This window comes from Pseudopipra pipra, chromosome 4 (genome assembly GCF_036250125.1).
Source record: "Pseudopipra pipra isolate bDixPip1 chromosome 4, bDixPip1.hap1, whole genome shotgun sequence".
Taxonomy (NCBI): domain Eukaryota; kingdom Metazoa; phylum Chordata; class Aves; order Passeriformes; family Pipridae; genus Pseudopipra; species Pseudopipra pipra.
This window is the reverse complement of record NC_087552.1, coordinates 46,274,225-46,289,511: the sequence shown is the minus strand read 5'-3', so window position 1 is coordinate 46,289,511 and position 15,287 is coordinate 46,274,225. Positions and strand designations below refer to the sequence as shown.

Sequence of the window (15,287 nt, the reverse complement as noted above, 5' to 3'; positions counted from 1 at the left end):
AGGGCGATTATTTCGTCTCAGTAAAGATGGAACATGTTCTCATCAAGTAAAACCAGATTTTAGACAAGTAAGCATTCAGCAAGTAGTCTATCATGATAAAAGCCAATAAAATGAAATAATAAAAAAAGCAACCTGCCAGATTTGAATTGCTTCTTGTAACAACAGAAATCGAATTTTAATTGACTGATACCACTTTCAACTAATAAACACTCCTTGTCCACCACTCTTTGCCTTCCTTTTGCCAAGTGTAGATGGGCTCCTAGAAGCTATTTAGTTTAATTTGAAACAGCTGCTTTCTGCAGAACAGCTCTTTTTATGTCAGAAATCAGGGAGACCTCAAATATGTAGTTATATCTGGAGATAGAATGACAACGCAATACAGTAAAATATACTTTAAGAGAGAAAACCAGAATGACACATGGGAAAAACTGGTTCATATTGTTCTGTTACTACTAGAATGAGCCATTTTCTTAAATTCAGCTTAAATGCCAGACAGGAATCTAGTTTTTCTGTCTCCCCAGATTTTACTGGTTGTGTCGATGTTAAAAGGTAAGAGGCTTCTCTATTACAATAATTTTGATTGGAAGGTAACTTTGAAGATTGTCTAGTCCAGCTGCTTGTTCAGAGGTGGTCAGGTTGCTCAGGACTTTGTCTAAGAGAATTTTTAATGTCTCCATAGTCAGAGATTCCCCAACCTGTTCTAGTGTTTGACCATCCACAGAATTCTTTTAGTTTTACCTTTTAATTTATTTTTGTCTTTTGTTTTTAATTTCCCTCAGGAACAGTCAAGGTAAATTTTATCCTTCTCTTCAGTAAAAGCTGATTTAGCCAAGTTCTTAATTGGAATTTAGCAGTAACGTTAATAAAATATGGACTTAGCCCAGCAGAACAGCTTTTCAGAACTCCTGTCAGCATACTTTGGCTTAAGTGACACTAGCATTATTATGATACCAATATCCAAACTGGAAACAAGAAAAAATTAGGCCTGGAGTAGTCAGAGATTTTTTCTCAGTATAGATTCTGCTCTGAATAGAGTCATGCAGATATGCTTCCTATAGCTATTAAAGAACTTAAGCATTTGTTTTCTTCTAAAATCTTGCAGCTTTGAGAGTGGAGAAGGGAGAAGTGAGGAAAGGAACATATTTTCTCTATTGCACAACATCTTTCAATCTTTCACTACTTTTGATGGATTATTTTAGTGACTCTTATCTGTTCCCTGTAGAAAGATAATCTATGGTACAAGGGTGCAGATGTTACTTGTGCCGAAGTAAAATTTCAGCAGTTGGGAATTGTCTTGTGAACTACTGAGGAAGTATCAAAATATTTTCTATTCTGCAGAGCCTTTTAGAGCTATAGACCTGGCACATTTTTATGTTGGTGACCTCTTACCTTTCCATATAATTTGGCTAGTAAGCTCTAATGCTGTCATTTCAGTGTAGCAGATTAGATTTCTCTTATGCCTGTGAACAATGTCAAGAGAAGGAACATGCATTTGAGTGTGTTAATGGAAATGAAGCAGCATACTTCAGACAGTCCTTCATGGACTAATTCACCCATAACCTCCAGTTCAGAGAGACACCTTTTTATTGTGGTTATTTTTTATTGAAGATAAGGAACTTTTGATTTTTTTTTTTAATCTACAAGGCAATAGTTATTTGCTACTTGATATTTTATTAAATATAAAATGCTTTTTGTATGTTTTCACAGAAACAAAAATTATTCTGACATTTTTTTTTGTCTATCTCTGGTGCCAGCATTAATTCCTTTCTTTGGCTAACCTTTCATGTTAACTGACTATTCCTGAAGGAAGATACAGTAGAAGAAGACATAAAGACTAAATTAAAAGGTAAATAAAAAGTTAAAACTAAGTTAAAAGTTTTATTGTACGTGCAGTTTATTCTTCTGAGCCTCTAAAAGACGGTAAGGTAGTACTATATATCTCACCTGTTACATATCAAATATTTCTGAGTTCCTGAATATTAAATGGCAGGTTATCTGGGTTTTATTTTTCTGTTCCTTGAATCATTCATAAGATTAAAAAATTTTTTTCTTTATAGGTAGTCTGGGTTTTTTCCCCATTGCCCAGCAGCAAAATTACATAAAGGTTATACAGAGTCTGAACCCTAGTAACCGAGGAACTTCAGCTGGTATGCTCAGATAGTCAAAACCTATTGCTATACAAAAATGAAAATAGAATAAGCTGGTACTTAGGAAGGTTGTACATAGGAACAGAATGTGGGAGTAGGGGCTCTGGTAAAGGGAAGGGTTGATTGCTGGGTTAAACTTTTTTTGTTGTTGTTTGGCTGGGGGGCAATGTTTTGTGACTTTTTTTTTTTTCTAAATCACTGGTAAAATTATCACTAATTTTTATAACAGCAGGCCTATTCAAAGCAACTCTGAAAATCAACTTGAAGCAACGTGTGTATCCGTTTTTCTTTTGGCACAGTAATGCTTCAATAGCAGAAATGAAATTTTGTTCAGCTTTTGAACAAACAATGAGAATATTTCAATAAATTAAGGACATTATTTCCTAATTTTTTTGCATTTCTCAGATTAATTTATACAGTTTATTTATCTAATATTCTTTGGCTGGCATTGTACTTCTGTTTATTGTAATGGTTGTAATTATAAAAGAAATTGAATGTGTATATATATATTTTTTGTCTTCTTGATAGTCATTGTAAAATATCTTGGAAATATAAAAACTATTTTGCAGATTCTATAATGCTTATGTCATCAAAAATGCTATACAACATGTGTTAGTAATGTTAAAGCTTTCTGCTCTTCTCTTATGTCCAAAGGACAAGTTCAAGCTATTGGGACTCTGTTCTAAAGTATTGGGTGAAAATTTAGATGTTTTGTTTTGGTTTGGTTTTTGTTTCTTTGTTTGTTTGTTTCTGTTTGTTTTTTTTTACATTAGTTCCAGTTAGATCCTGCTCACAAGACTAGCTTACATGGCTGTTGCATTATCAATACTTACGTTTAGAAGTAGATGTTGCTAAGTCAGTTGTCTTGCGGTGACTGTGTAACTGGCAAGCTGTGTTTATCAAAGTCCCAAAAAATGTTCGTAAGGGAATTACTGTTCTCCAACTGCTTTGCCCATATTCTTGGAGTATGACGAGGAGGTAATGTAAGTTCTATCCCCATTTCTGGTCAGCATTCAAACTTACTTTATGTCCACATTGTTGAGAAACAAGTTCACAAAGTAGTAGGCTTCACACAAGGAATTATTTTTGTTTTGTACTAGCCTTTAGACAAGCACATTTGTCTATCCCTTAAAAAGCCATTGCAGAACTGTAGCCCTTCTCAGGAGAGTTTGCTTCTGTGTAACACAACTGAGATTGATCTGCTCTTTAAAGGTTTTAAGGGCATCTTGCGTCAAGCTAATATTATGCACAAAAGTGGGTTGAGAAGCAGATTTTGTGTGCATCACCTATTCTTAGTATTCAGTACTCCCAGAATCAAACTTTCATATTTATTAGAAATAGACTGTAGTTCTTTTGTATATATTTGTACTGCAAAGAGGCATTTTGCACAGTTCCCCTTAAAAGTCCATCATTAATATTTATACTCAAGGTGTTAAAGGCTGGAGCCCTGGATCTTCAGGTACAGTGCAAATTAAAAAAGTCCTTTACTGGAAATCTTGCAAGTGTAGCTTTTGAGCAGTAAACAAAAGCATTAAATAATCTCCTTCATGTTCTTAGGTCCTGAGGTCACTTAGCATTGCAAAATGTTCTACATGTACAAAAAATGGCATTACCATATAAAAGAGGGAAATTCTTTGCATTTACCAGCCTCTCACACTTCTAATACAGGTCAATAGAATGAAAGAAGAATTTGGTTATAAAAAACATTTCAAACAAAAAAAATGTATTCCATAGTTCATATTAACCAGAGTAATCCCTCTTAGATATATAAAAGTAGGAATTGTTCATAGTCTTCTGTGTGGGTCAATACCAGAATCATTGAAGAAGTAATTTTTTCACAGGAGTTCTATTATTGTTTTTTTATTTTGTTTTTAGACAGAGAACAATTCAATGAATAGTATAATGATTGAATAAACACCATCTGGTCTTGTCCAGTGCTGTAATTTAAGATATTATTAATGTGGGAAATGAGGAAAAAAGACATAGATTGCCTTTAGAAGACATGTAGGTGTACTACCATTAAAATGCCTTGGGTGTAAAATCTAAGCTTCAAAATTGAGTGCTGGAAATGTGCAGAACTATTTGGACCTGGTAGAACTCACAGCCCTTTTGTATGGCCCTGTAAAGAACTGGAGAGACTTCTGGCAGTGTTAGCTACTTTACCTTCTGAATGTACATTTAACTAGAAGTATGCTACAGTAAATGGAGATGATGCAAGCATTGGATCAGGTGCACAGTTTAATCATGGATTTTAAGAATTGATTACAGAACAAAATTGAATTAAATTTCAGGTGTTAGTCATTTAAAATCCCAATAATTGGTCACTTACAGTTATTAATTAGCTCTGGAAAATACCAAACCACAAGGATGTGATGTGAATGTATATGCCATTTGAGGTATTGCTCACAGAGGCCTGTGGTCTTTCCACTGTATTCTTCTCATCCCTTAAAAACCACTAGATTAAATTCAGGCCTACAAATATTTTTCAAAACTTGAGTAACTGCAAAAATAGAAACAGTACAAAAACTTTAATTTGTATTTCTTCTGGCTTTTTCTCCTGTTTGTTTAATTTCATGATTCCCTAACCCTGCTAAAATATTGGAAAGCTTCATTTACTGAAGAATAAACAATTGAAATCCCTCCAAACAAGCATCTTAAAGCTAAGAAAAAAAATTGTAGAAGAAGCAGGCTAGAGAGACATTCAAACCACTGTTACTCAGAGGATTATTTTCTGTATAAATTGAAGAACATACCTTCCAGAAAAGATGGCATGTATAGTACATGGCAGAATTAATCCTGAAAACAGACAGCACAACTGGAACATTTAAACATGCAACAGCAATTTGAAAAAAAAAAGGATAATGAGGAAAAAAATCAAAAACAAAAACCAGAAACAACTTCCAACAGAATCCTGGATTTTACAGCTATACATCTGTATACATTTCACCAATACGCATTTGCTGATATATTTAATGAGTTTCTGTTCTGTGGAACTTATTCTCTTTGAGAGCTAATGAATAATGTAATGTTGGGTTATTAACATAAGTACCAACTAAACCAGTTTAGTCCGTATGCATCGTATTGGTTTGAATTGTTTTCCTTCTCCTTTGCCTCTTAATTTTTTTTTCATTCGACCATCTACACCATTTCATATAGCGCTAATCCATAAAATAACTTGAAAGCCTAATTCATACTGCATGAGTATGCAGTAGTGGAAGGGCCCTTGTACATTGTCCAGTCATGGGCAAGTCTATCTTATCGAAATCTTTGACTTTAATTAAGGTTTTGCTCCAAGACTTGTTTTACAGTGCTGTTGTACCACCTTTTGTATTCACATTAAGTTTTCAATTGCTGGGGCAATCACAGATGCAACACTTTGTATGTTGATTTTGACTGAACTTTTTTAATAGGCAGATCAAAGTATTGAATCATGTTCAGCCCATGCTTATATAGTAGATACTTTTTTCCTGTCGGAGTTCTTTTCATACAAGGAATACATGTAACAGAATGAATTGCCAAAGTTCAGATAAACAGTAACATGTTTTTTTTTTGTCAGGAGCACCCTTTAAGAAAGAGATGCCTGATGGATCTGGTACCTGTCTCTTTGGATTAAGTGTGCTGTATTTCATGTTCCTTCATATGTTCAAGTGTTCTTTATTTCAAAATTTATTTAGAAACGTTTCATGTGATTGAAATTCTACTTCCTTCTTTCCAGGATGGGTTTGGTTTCTGTGTATGCTGCTCTGTAAATTTGCAATGACATGGTCAGATCGACTTGGCTCAAATACATACATAAAAAATTAAAATTGTTATTTGGCTTTAAGATTTATTTACTAGTTTCAGAATTCTGCTTTTTGAGTTTTCCTTCAGCTTTTTATGTGGTCTAGATGCATTCCGTCAGCTGTGGACCCTTGTATCACTTTTATTCATCATAAACACAGAATTCAGAAGCAGGGTGATTACCACCCTTTACTGCATATTAACTTTTTTGCTTGTTCTCTGCTTTAATGATTGAAATTTGAGCTATCTGTTTGCATTTCATTTGTGTGGCCACCTCAGTTTGCCTCTTGACAACCTTCATTTTATCCTTAAGCTTCTTGACTTTTTAAGAGGGAAATGTATTTGCTAGTTAGCCTCTTTCCAAGCTCTGATTGTTCATTGTATTTCATTTGGGATTATTAATCAGTTCTGGAATACTTCCCTGAAAGGTCACTAATTTATTTATTTATTTATTTGGTTTTATCATGTGTGAGATATAGATTCAAGATAACTTTATTGAGTTCAACGGTTAGTCTCTGATTCATTCAGTTTACCAAATTTTTCGTGTGGCTGATTTCCCTCATTAATTTTCCATTTCAATTGAGCTCTTTAGAAATGTAAAAATCTTAAATTGAAAGTTTAAAATATGTTATCATTAATATTACAATTTATTTTACTGAATCAAGTAATTTTACCTGAAATTATTTTATGTTTCCTGTGTCTTTACAGTGTCCTTTTCAATATGAAAAATGCACTTAAAATATTATTGATTCCTGTGGAACCAGTAGGTAACTGAGGATGGAATCTACCAGGTGTCATGTAACGATCACTGAGGTCTGTTGTTAGTAGTATCTGTTTCAATTCTACTTCAAAAATTAGTCTCCAATCTACCACGAGAAGTTCTTTTTATGAATGCTTTTTGGTTCTTCAGCTTTGTTATATCCCTCTCTGTGAGTGGAGTCTGAGTTCTCTCTCTACTTTATTGTCCTCCTCCAAAGCCTGAAATGTTCACTCTCAGTAGTGTCTCTTTCAGTTGAGAGTTGCTCTTTTGAAACCCAGGCCACCTTTATTCCCAGCTTCTGTACTTTGTTTTACAATACATAGAACACATGGCATTATGATACTTTTGCAAGAAATGTTGCCAGAAGGTGAACACTAGGAGTCCAACCAGTCCAACCAGCTGCTACTGGTTTGTTCAGTCCACTGGACCAAAGAGGAACTAGTGTGAAATAGAACCACTTGAGATGTGTACAGTGTGGATACTGGGTTTGGAGAATTAATATGTACTACTTTCTGATGTAAACATATCCTTTGAGTCTTCAGCAGCTCAACATAAGCATCTTTACATCAGTAATGGTGCTATTCTTCCAGTCAAATTTTGAAATTTGTTTTAATATGAAACAAGAGGCTTTACTTCTGTGAAGATATTTCAGTCACAGATTTGTATCTGATACATCTGTTCCTAAGAGGAGGCATGCCTTATATTTTAACATGCATATTCTAGTAAAGAGTTATTAAATAAATTTATATCTATTTCTTGCTAATATATGTATAAATGAACAAAAGCTAAGATACAGCTTTGGGGTTTTTTGGCTTTTGTCTTAGTAGCACTGTACTGCTCTTTTCTCTATTTCTTGAAAAGACCAAACATCTGTAGGCTCCTCAGAGTCTTGACTTAAATGCTTTTCTAGACTGTATGTCAGATGAAAAAATATATTGTTTGTCTACTTAAGCTGAAGATCTTTCCTCTTCAATCTTGTAATTTTCTATTGACAGTGAAAATGCTACTTTGAATAAATGTTTAGAAAATGACTGTACCAAAGGGTAAACTGATTTCTTCATTCCAAATTTGTAAAGCAGTTTTGTGTTGAGAAGAGATTCTAAATGATGGGGGGGGGGGGATGTCTGTATGTAATTAATAGCTAACTCAAATTCACAATAATTTTAATGAGTACTTCAGTTTAACATTCAAACTAACTTTAGGAGTTTTAGAGAAAACTTTGATATAATTTTTGTTTAATTATCAAATTTAATTTCTCAACTGAGAAACTATAAAAGTAACCTAATACCTAAATGCTATGTATGTGTGATAATAATTTAAAAATATGTTGTGCCCCTTGAACATTTCAATTTGGATTTTCTGTCATATTTTGAAGTATTACAGTGGGTGAATCCTGGCCTGCTTTGTCATATTTTTATTTCTAATATGCTGTGAAAGTAACTTGCTTTTTTAACTTGCTATGAATATAATTTTTCTGTATTTAACAGGTCATACTATAGAAATATTTTTATATCCCCTTATATATGACTTTCAAACACAGTTTTCAGTCCTTTAATATTTTTATAATTTTTACAACTCTTTGAAATGTTAATAAAAATACATATTCAAGTTGATATATGGATCCTAGACATAATCAATTTTAAAAGCTTAAAGCTTAATCTTTTAATACAGCTATCACTTTGGTGTGTATAGATGTGTTTCCTAATTGCAGTGTTTCCTTTTTTCATTTTAAAGGTCAGTTCTATTATTCCTGATGTTTTTATTTTAATTTGGCAAGCTAAAAAAAAAGTGAGTAGAACAGTTTCAATGGTACAGTAGTTGCATTTAAATATCTACCCAAACACCAATGCATTTCTCAATAGAGAGTTTGCCAGAAAAGAGTTGCTAGATGATATTAAAAATACCAGTTTCAAGGGAGACAAAAGAATGACCTTCAAACTTTTTCTGACTTTGTCTCTTATCAGTCATGCAAGTGTCAGAGTCATAATGTGAATACTCAAGAAGGCTTTGAATTGTCAATAGAGGAAGCTTCCTCTTTGAGGTTATATTTGCTGGAACAGAAGAGATAACACTATTATCAGTGCTTTTGTAGTGTAGCCAATTTCTCATTGCACATACTGAAATGCAGTTTTTAATACAGTTTAGATGTTAATGTAATGATAAATATGTCAGACTGTTAAGCTAAATTCTGAATGTTTCTGTCAGTCCTGATACAGTATGAAATTCCACTCTGGTCTCTGTTAGAGGTTTTTATGAGCATTTTTTTGGGGAAAAAAAAAAGTAATTTTCAAACACATTTCTAACCTCCTCTTTAGGAAATTGGCATTAAATACGTGTTTCTTTCTGAGATGTGTTTTGAATTGTCAGCCAGTTAGAACTTCAGAGTTTAGTGCTGGAGTGTAAATATACAGAATAAAAGCTAGCTCACTGTATAATATACAAATACTATTACAAGCTATTTATGATCACTATAATTTGATTTTTTTTTTTAAGGCATTCAGGCTCTGTGTTTGATGCAAATTCTCAGTGAATTCAAAAGTATTGTGCAAATTTTACATGGTAATAGAATTGTGCTAAACTTTTACGTTGTTACACTGAAATTAATTGAGAGCTTAACCACTGCTGGTGGACTGTAGAGAGCTAGAAAGGCCTTCTTTATAGGTCACTGTTAGCAATATGTCAGTTATTCAAGATAATATCTACAAGAATTATGTGTTACCTCAACTATAAGATATAGGTAGCCTTGTGAATCTTTACTGCATTTAGATTTCTGAAGCAACATTTGTGTTTTACTTCAGTGAAATTCTCATACTTGATCTTCTAATGTACAGATTAGCAAATAAAGATTGATAGAACTTAGGGTTTCATCAGCAATCTCAAGTATTTCAAATGTATGAAAATAACCCTTAATATCTAATAAGTCATTATGACAATTAACATCCAAAAATCATCAAATATGCTAAGTGCCTGGAGAATTCTACGTAGGCAGAATTCTGGCCTTGATGAAAGCTAGACCTTTTCTTGTTAGTCTCATACAACATAGTCCATATTTTGTGATCGTTGTAACTGTTTATTCCTGCATATAGTTCTTCCTTTGGCATTAATCCAAATCTTAACACAGTCCGTGTTTCCCTGTTAGCATCACTTAAGAGGCTGATAACAAACATTGTTTTTGACAAGAAGATGAATTCATTACAATGGCCTTTAGATCAACTTTGGATGTTGTGGTAAGAACTCTGCCAGCTGAAAACCTCACTGTCAGAGTGTTACTGATTTTAGCAAGGTACATAGCTGATAATACATATTTTATACTATGTGAGAGATTAGTCTAGAGTATTCATCTTACAGAATGAGGGCTAAATTTTGGTTAATTTCCACTTTGTTGTTCTTAGTTGCCTTATCTCTTCTCCTGCCTATCTACCTGCCTCCAGGAAAGCAAAAATGGTTGAAGCTGTGGTTAAGTGCATTCTTTCTCAGTTTTCCTGCTCCTGAGGGAATAATTAATTGAACTAAAAAGATAAAGATATAAAATGTTAAATTCTTATACCTAGCCTGGTATTATTTTCAAATACATACTTTCACACTTCTCTTTGTACCTTAACGGGTTGAATCTTAGCAATCTTTATACTCCTAAAAGGATCCAAAATGTAAGAAGGAAGTAGAGAAATAATTGAAAGAAATTAAACAGAAGAAACCAGATGGAAAAATATTTCACTTTTTATCCAATTTTTCTTTCAATTATTTTGTTTGTATGATAATGTAAAGTCCTCTTTGAGAAAGCGTCATCTACCAAGGCAATGCTGATAGCAGGCATTCAGTTCAGCTTTTGATATCACAGACTAACTTTTAAAAATAAAATTATTACATCTTTAAGATAGCTAAACAATTGGCATCTGTATTTGAAGTTGCTCTTAGCTCTCTGTTAACCGATTTACCTGTTTTGAAGGACATCATAAATAAAAATCAAGGAACCTGTGTCATGAATCTTGAATTACTGTTAGGATGAGACTGAAATATACTGAAATGTCTGGAGTTACCTCCCTCCAGAAACATAGCGTCTTTTTTTTCAGTGATTCTAATCATTGTTTTCTGAAAATAGGATCTATACATGATATAGATTAAAAACTGGCACTCACAAGTATTTTATAAGCAAACATTGCAAAATAAGTCATATGTCATTCTTGTTAAATATGATTGCTTTGGCTCTCTAATGCACGAGATTTACTCATTTAACATAAAAAGTTGTATCAATACTGGTATTAAACAATGGCATTAAGTCAGTGATGTTGTACAAAACTGGTTACCTCTATTAAGAATTATTGGAAGCTGGCCCAGAGCAGGTCAAAAGAATAGGAATTTATTTTTGATCATTAGTCTGTGACTATGACAATAGTTAAACCTAAAGTGACTTGAAAAATTGCTATGAAGCATTGATGTCTTGTGATGACTGTCTAGATATTTATATTTTTAATTTCCAGAGTTGTTTGTGGATTTTAAAGATACTTTTGTACTAGTTTGTAACACATATTTTGATTGCACATTCTTTATCCCTAGTTCAAGAAATATATAACTAAGTGGAAGGAGTGGATGGATATGAGGGCGAAAAAAAATTGCCTGAATGCTAAATTAAAGCGTTTCTTAGGATGGTCAAATGAATTAGTTAAGAATAATAGACTGTTTATAGAAACTTTGAAAATATGGAAGTATTTAGCATTCAGAAATATGCAATTTGTTACCATATATGTGAAGATATTATTGAAAGAAAATAAAAAGCATTTCCTGATGTACTTTTTTTTTAAAACGTAAATAATGAGAGTTATATTTCAGAGCTATAATGTCTAAAGGTTTTTGGTTTGTACTGTTTTTTTCTTATATTCTGGAAAGCTGATAAGAGTCTAAAAGTTCAAGGTTCTGTCATCTTCTGTCATCTTAGTTCCAGGGCTGGATATTTCTTCATGGGATTGCGGTTTTTTTGTTTGGTTGGTTTTTTTATTTGGAGACAACACAAGCTATGTATTCTCATAGTCAGAAGCAGTACAGTATCTAGTTGCTCTTGGGTAGAACAATGCTGTGCCCATTTCAAATCTTCCTTTAACAAAGATTTACAGGAAAAACCCAAGCTGACTAGAATTTGTCACCATTCTTAGGAAGCTGGGCTGTGTACAACCACTTCCAGTTTCTGATGGGTCTGAGACTCCTCGAAAACTATGAAAAACTAAAGAAAAGTTGTGTAGGAGGGGAAAACTTCTTGAGTTTGTCCTGTGTTCATTAAAAAGCTTTTGTGCAAACTTCACTGGTAGTCAGTTTCCTTACCATACACTTAAAATATGAGTAAAAATCTTTACTTTTTAAAGATAACATGTTGTCTTTGGAAGCAGTTTGAAGAACATATGCAATGTATAAGAGATATCTGGTGAATACTTCATTTATATTGAATTGACTTTCAAGCTAAGAACATGGAAGATTGCTTAGTTTACCCTAGAAGGCAGTGGACAATCTGAGCTGTTAAAAGGCAGAGGCAGGATGAGTACATTTAAGATACTACCAGCTGTATGTTGTCAAGAGGAGTAGAGAGTTCAGGTAAAGCTTGTTGGAAGAGTTTAAGTGTTACATTATACTTCTTAAAGTTGCATTGTGCGTAATGACAAGGTACACATTTAATGACTTTAAAACTTGCTGACTACTTAAAAGGTTTTAATAGGGCGAGCTCAATAAGGAAGACTTTCGGGAGACCAGAGTTTCCTAGTAATCTCGATATTATTGTTCTATGTCATTAGAAGCATTTCAAAGAAAGTGAAAGGTAGTGTTCTTACTGGAGTACCGGGAATGTGGTGAATAAGATGTCAATTTTTAAGAAGGTGTGGGAGTGTTTGCAAGGCCCACACTGAACTAAATGCTCTAGATAACAGTTGATAAGATAGGAATACATGTGTGAAGTGATTGTGAATGGAGTACCTAAACTAGTTGAGAAGGTATTTGCCCTAGCATTTTGTTAAAAGTGTAGTAACCATCAGATGAATTAAACAGTAACCAGGGAATTGCAAAAATACTTTTCAAATAAAATGAGGATCAGTCTGAAAATAAGTGTAAAAGAATTTTTACCAATTGGGAAGGATCTTTGTCTAGTTGACAGAGTGATACTATAGGATGTAATGTGTAAGAGTGCAGACATGATTAAATATGACACATTGGAGAGAGGAGCATGGCAATAGAGGGAAGTCTTGCCTCATGTATCTTTCAAATTCCTTGAAGGCATCAACAGGCATGAGTGCTATTGCTGACAGTCCACTTGAACTGATGAAAGTTTCGTCATCAAGTAGATTTGAATAAGTTACAAAATGAGATCTAATAAGCTCTCATGACAGAATAAGGAAATAACAGGTGTAAATTTTTACTTTTTGAGGTGAAGGAAAATCAGTGCTATCTTAGAGGGGTTTATTATATCATCTTTGCTATTTACTCTTTGTCTCTTTCCAAGAGCTTGACAGTTTGCTGTTGGCCTTAAGTTATTTGGAAGGACAGAGAAGGCTCAGCTGCTGTGTAAGTGGAGTTCTATGCAGAAGAACTGTGCAAGAGTGTAATCTGCCACTTTATTGCTCTGTTGGAAAAAACCTGTAAAGTGATGTGAATTAAAAAACAGGTCATACATTTTCTCCTGTAGAACTAAAATGCCTGTAAAATGATTGGCTTTAGGCAGACTGTTTCTATTCAGGAGCAAGGTGTTTTGCTTAGAGTAGCATAATCACAACAACCTCTAAACATTCACTGGACGAAAGAGCAAACAGTTTAAGATTATTAGAAGAGCAAAGCACTTTTACTGCTATAAGTACAGTGTTTCACATACAGCTTAAGTACAATCTCAAAAAAGCTCAGATGATGACACAGAGTGATCTAAAGTATGGAAGTACTTTTGTAGAAGGAATGATTACAAACTGATCTGAGTGCTGCATTTATTTAAAATAAATTTGAGGGTGACATTTTCAAATAAAATGTTTCTACGTGTTAGACAGCTGTAGGTCTCTTTGCTGCAGGGTATCATACATATTAGGTTTTCAGCTTTCAAAAAGCTGCTGTTCAAATTTATAGCTGTTAAACCCCCTTAAGATGGTACTTCAAGGCAGTCTGCCTAAAACCAAAAGCATGTTTTGAGGAGGCACTGTCTTAGGGAGAGGTTTAAAGGAACCATTCTAAGTCATAACCTAAACATCAGTCTTAAACTATAGTGTCATTAATAGCATCTGTCTTTCAGTGTGTGAAAAGATGACTTTTAGGTGCAAAGTAATTCTTCCTTTTGTCCAGAGAATTTAATAAAATAGTAGAGTAAAATTTGACTGCAAGTTATTCAGGTATGTGTACTTCAAGAGATGTGAAAATACTGTATTGTCACAAGAATAAAGATTTCCAGTAGTTGGTCATTACAAAGAAGCTAATGGATTCCTATTGTTACATTGCAAGATTGAAGAGTCTTCTGTGCGGTCACACTAGAGCTGTCTTTGTGTCACACTGGAATGCCCTCACATCATTTATGTGGTGTATATACTGATTCACATTCTTTGGAGTTAGCAAGGTGTAAGGAGGAAGGGAAAAATGTGGACTGGTAGAGAGCAATATGTAATCCTGCTAATACGTGCAGCTGCAATGCATGCCAGCTGTTCAGATTAGCTTTTGAGGGAATATGGATCACTGGAGACATGTACTTAAAAACAGAAAAGACGTTCAGTAGCAGATAGCTCTTAAACTGTTCAGGCGAAGATATAAAAATGTACTTCCTAGTGTAGTTTATATTTTGCAGTACTTTGTCAAGGCAGGTGCTACATTCCCTATCATTTAAGGGGGTTTTAGGACGTGTAAAAGGTGCTTAGATGGGATTGGAGACTTCTCCTACTGAGAGATCGTACAGGTAGTACTTTGAGGACTGTGATCATCTGTTTTCTTCCTGATGTGTTATCATATCTTCTTCCCTTCATAATCTTTGAGAAGGGTGAGCACATACATTACATACAGTAGCTTCTAGCCATCACTGTTCCTTGTGGAGGTAGACACAGCAGTAGAAGTCAGGGCTTCATCTATTAGTTACCTTTTGGAGTAAGCAAGTAATAGTTCACTCATGATGGGGAAAAAAAAAAAAAAGTAAAAATTCAAAGAAGTATTCTGTTAGGGGGCAGAGAAAAGACCTCGCCTCAGAGAAACTTGAAATGTGAAGTGTGTGATACCAGACTGGATGTGGATAATTAGGAAGATGTCATGAAACTTCCCCTACATGTTTTTTTCTTGTTCAATTGCTTAGTGTAAGCCATATTTTAGGTCACTAAATAAGTACTCTCCAGGTCAATTTAGAAGGAACTCAGGAGAAAGACATTTTTTACCTCCAAAAATGTGGCTGGCAGTTTACCTGCTGAATCTCTTGCCTGAGGTTATTTGAGAACCTATTCTTTTATATTGAAAGCTTGAGTTCTTTTTTCTTGTGACAGCCAGTTTAGTCTTCTGCAGCTAAATGTTATGTAGAAATAAATGTTATATTTAAATTCTTTAATATAGAATAAATGGTTTTACTTTATAGATTTTTCTATGCAATTATGTGGCTTCCTCAATATTATATA

General features: G+C 33.8%; 1 protein-coding gene across 8 annotated transcripts in view; it reads left to right on the top strand.

The window, feature by feature from the left end:
• TUSC3 (tumor suppressor candidate 3) overlaps positions 1–15,287 on the top strand; it is a 231,598-nt gene that overhangs the window by 62,065 nt on the left and 154,246 nt on the right. The window contains exon 7 of one of the 8 annotated variants that reach the window (XM_064652788.1): positions 1,743–1,775. The exons of the other annotated variants lie outside the window; for them this stretch is intronic. Coding sequence (XP_064508858.1) covers positions 1,743–1,760 — 18 coding nt within the window. The 3' untranslated portion in view covers positions 1,761–1,775. Of the gene's footprint in view, positions 1–1,742; positions 1,776–15,287 lie in introns of those variants that run through there. 8 annotated transcript variants of the gene reach the window in all.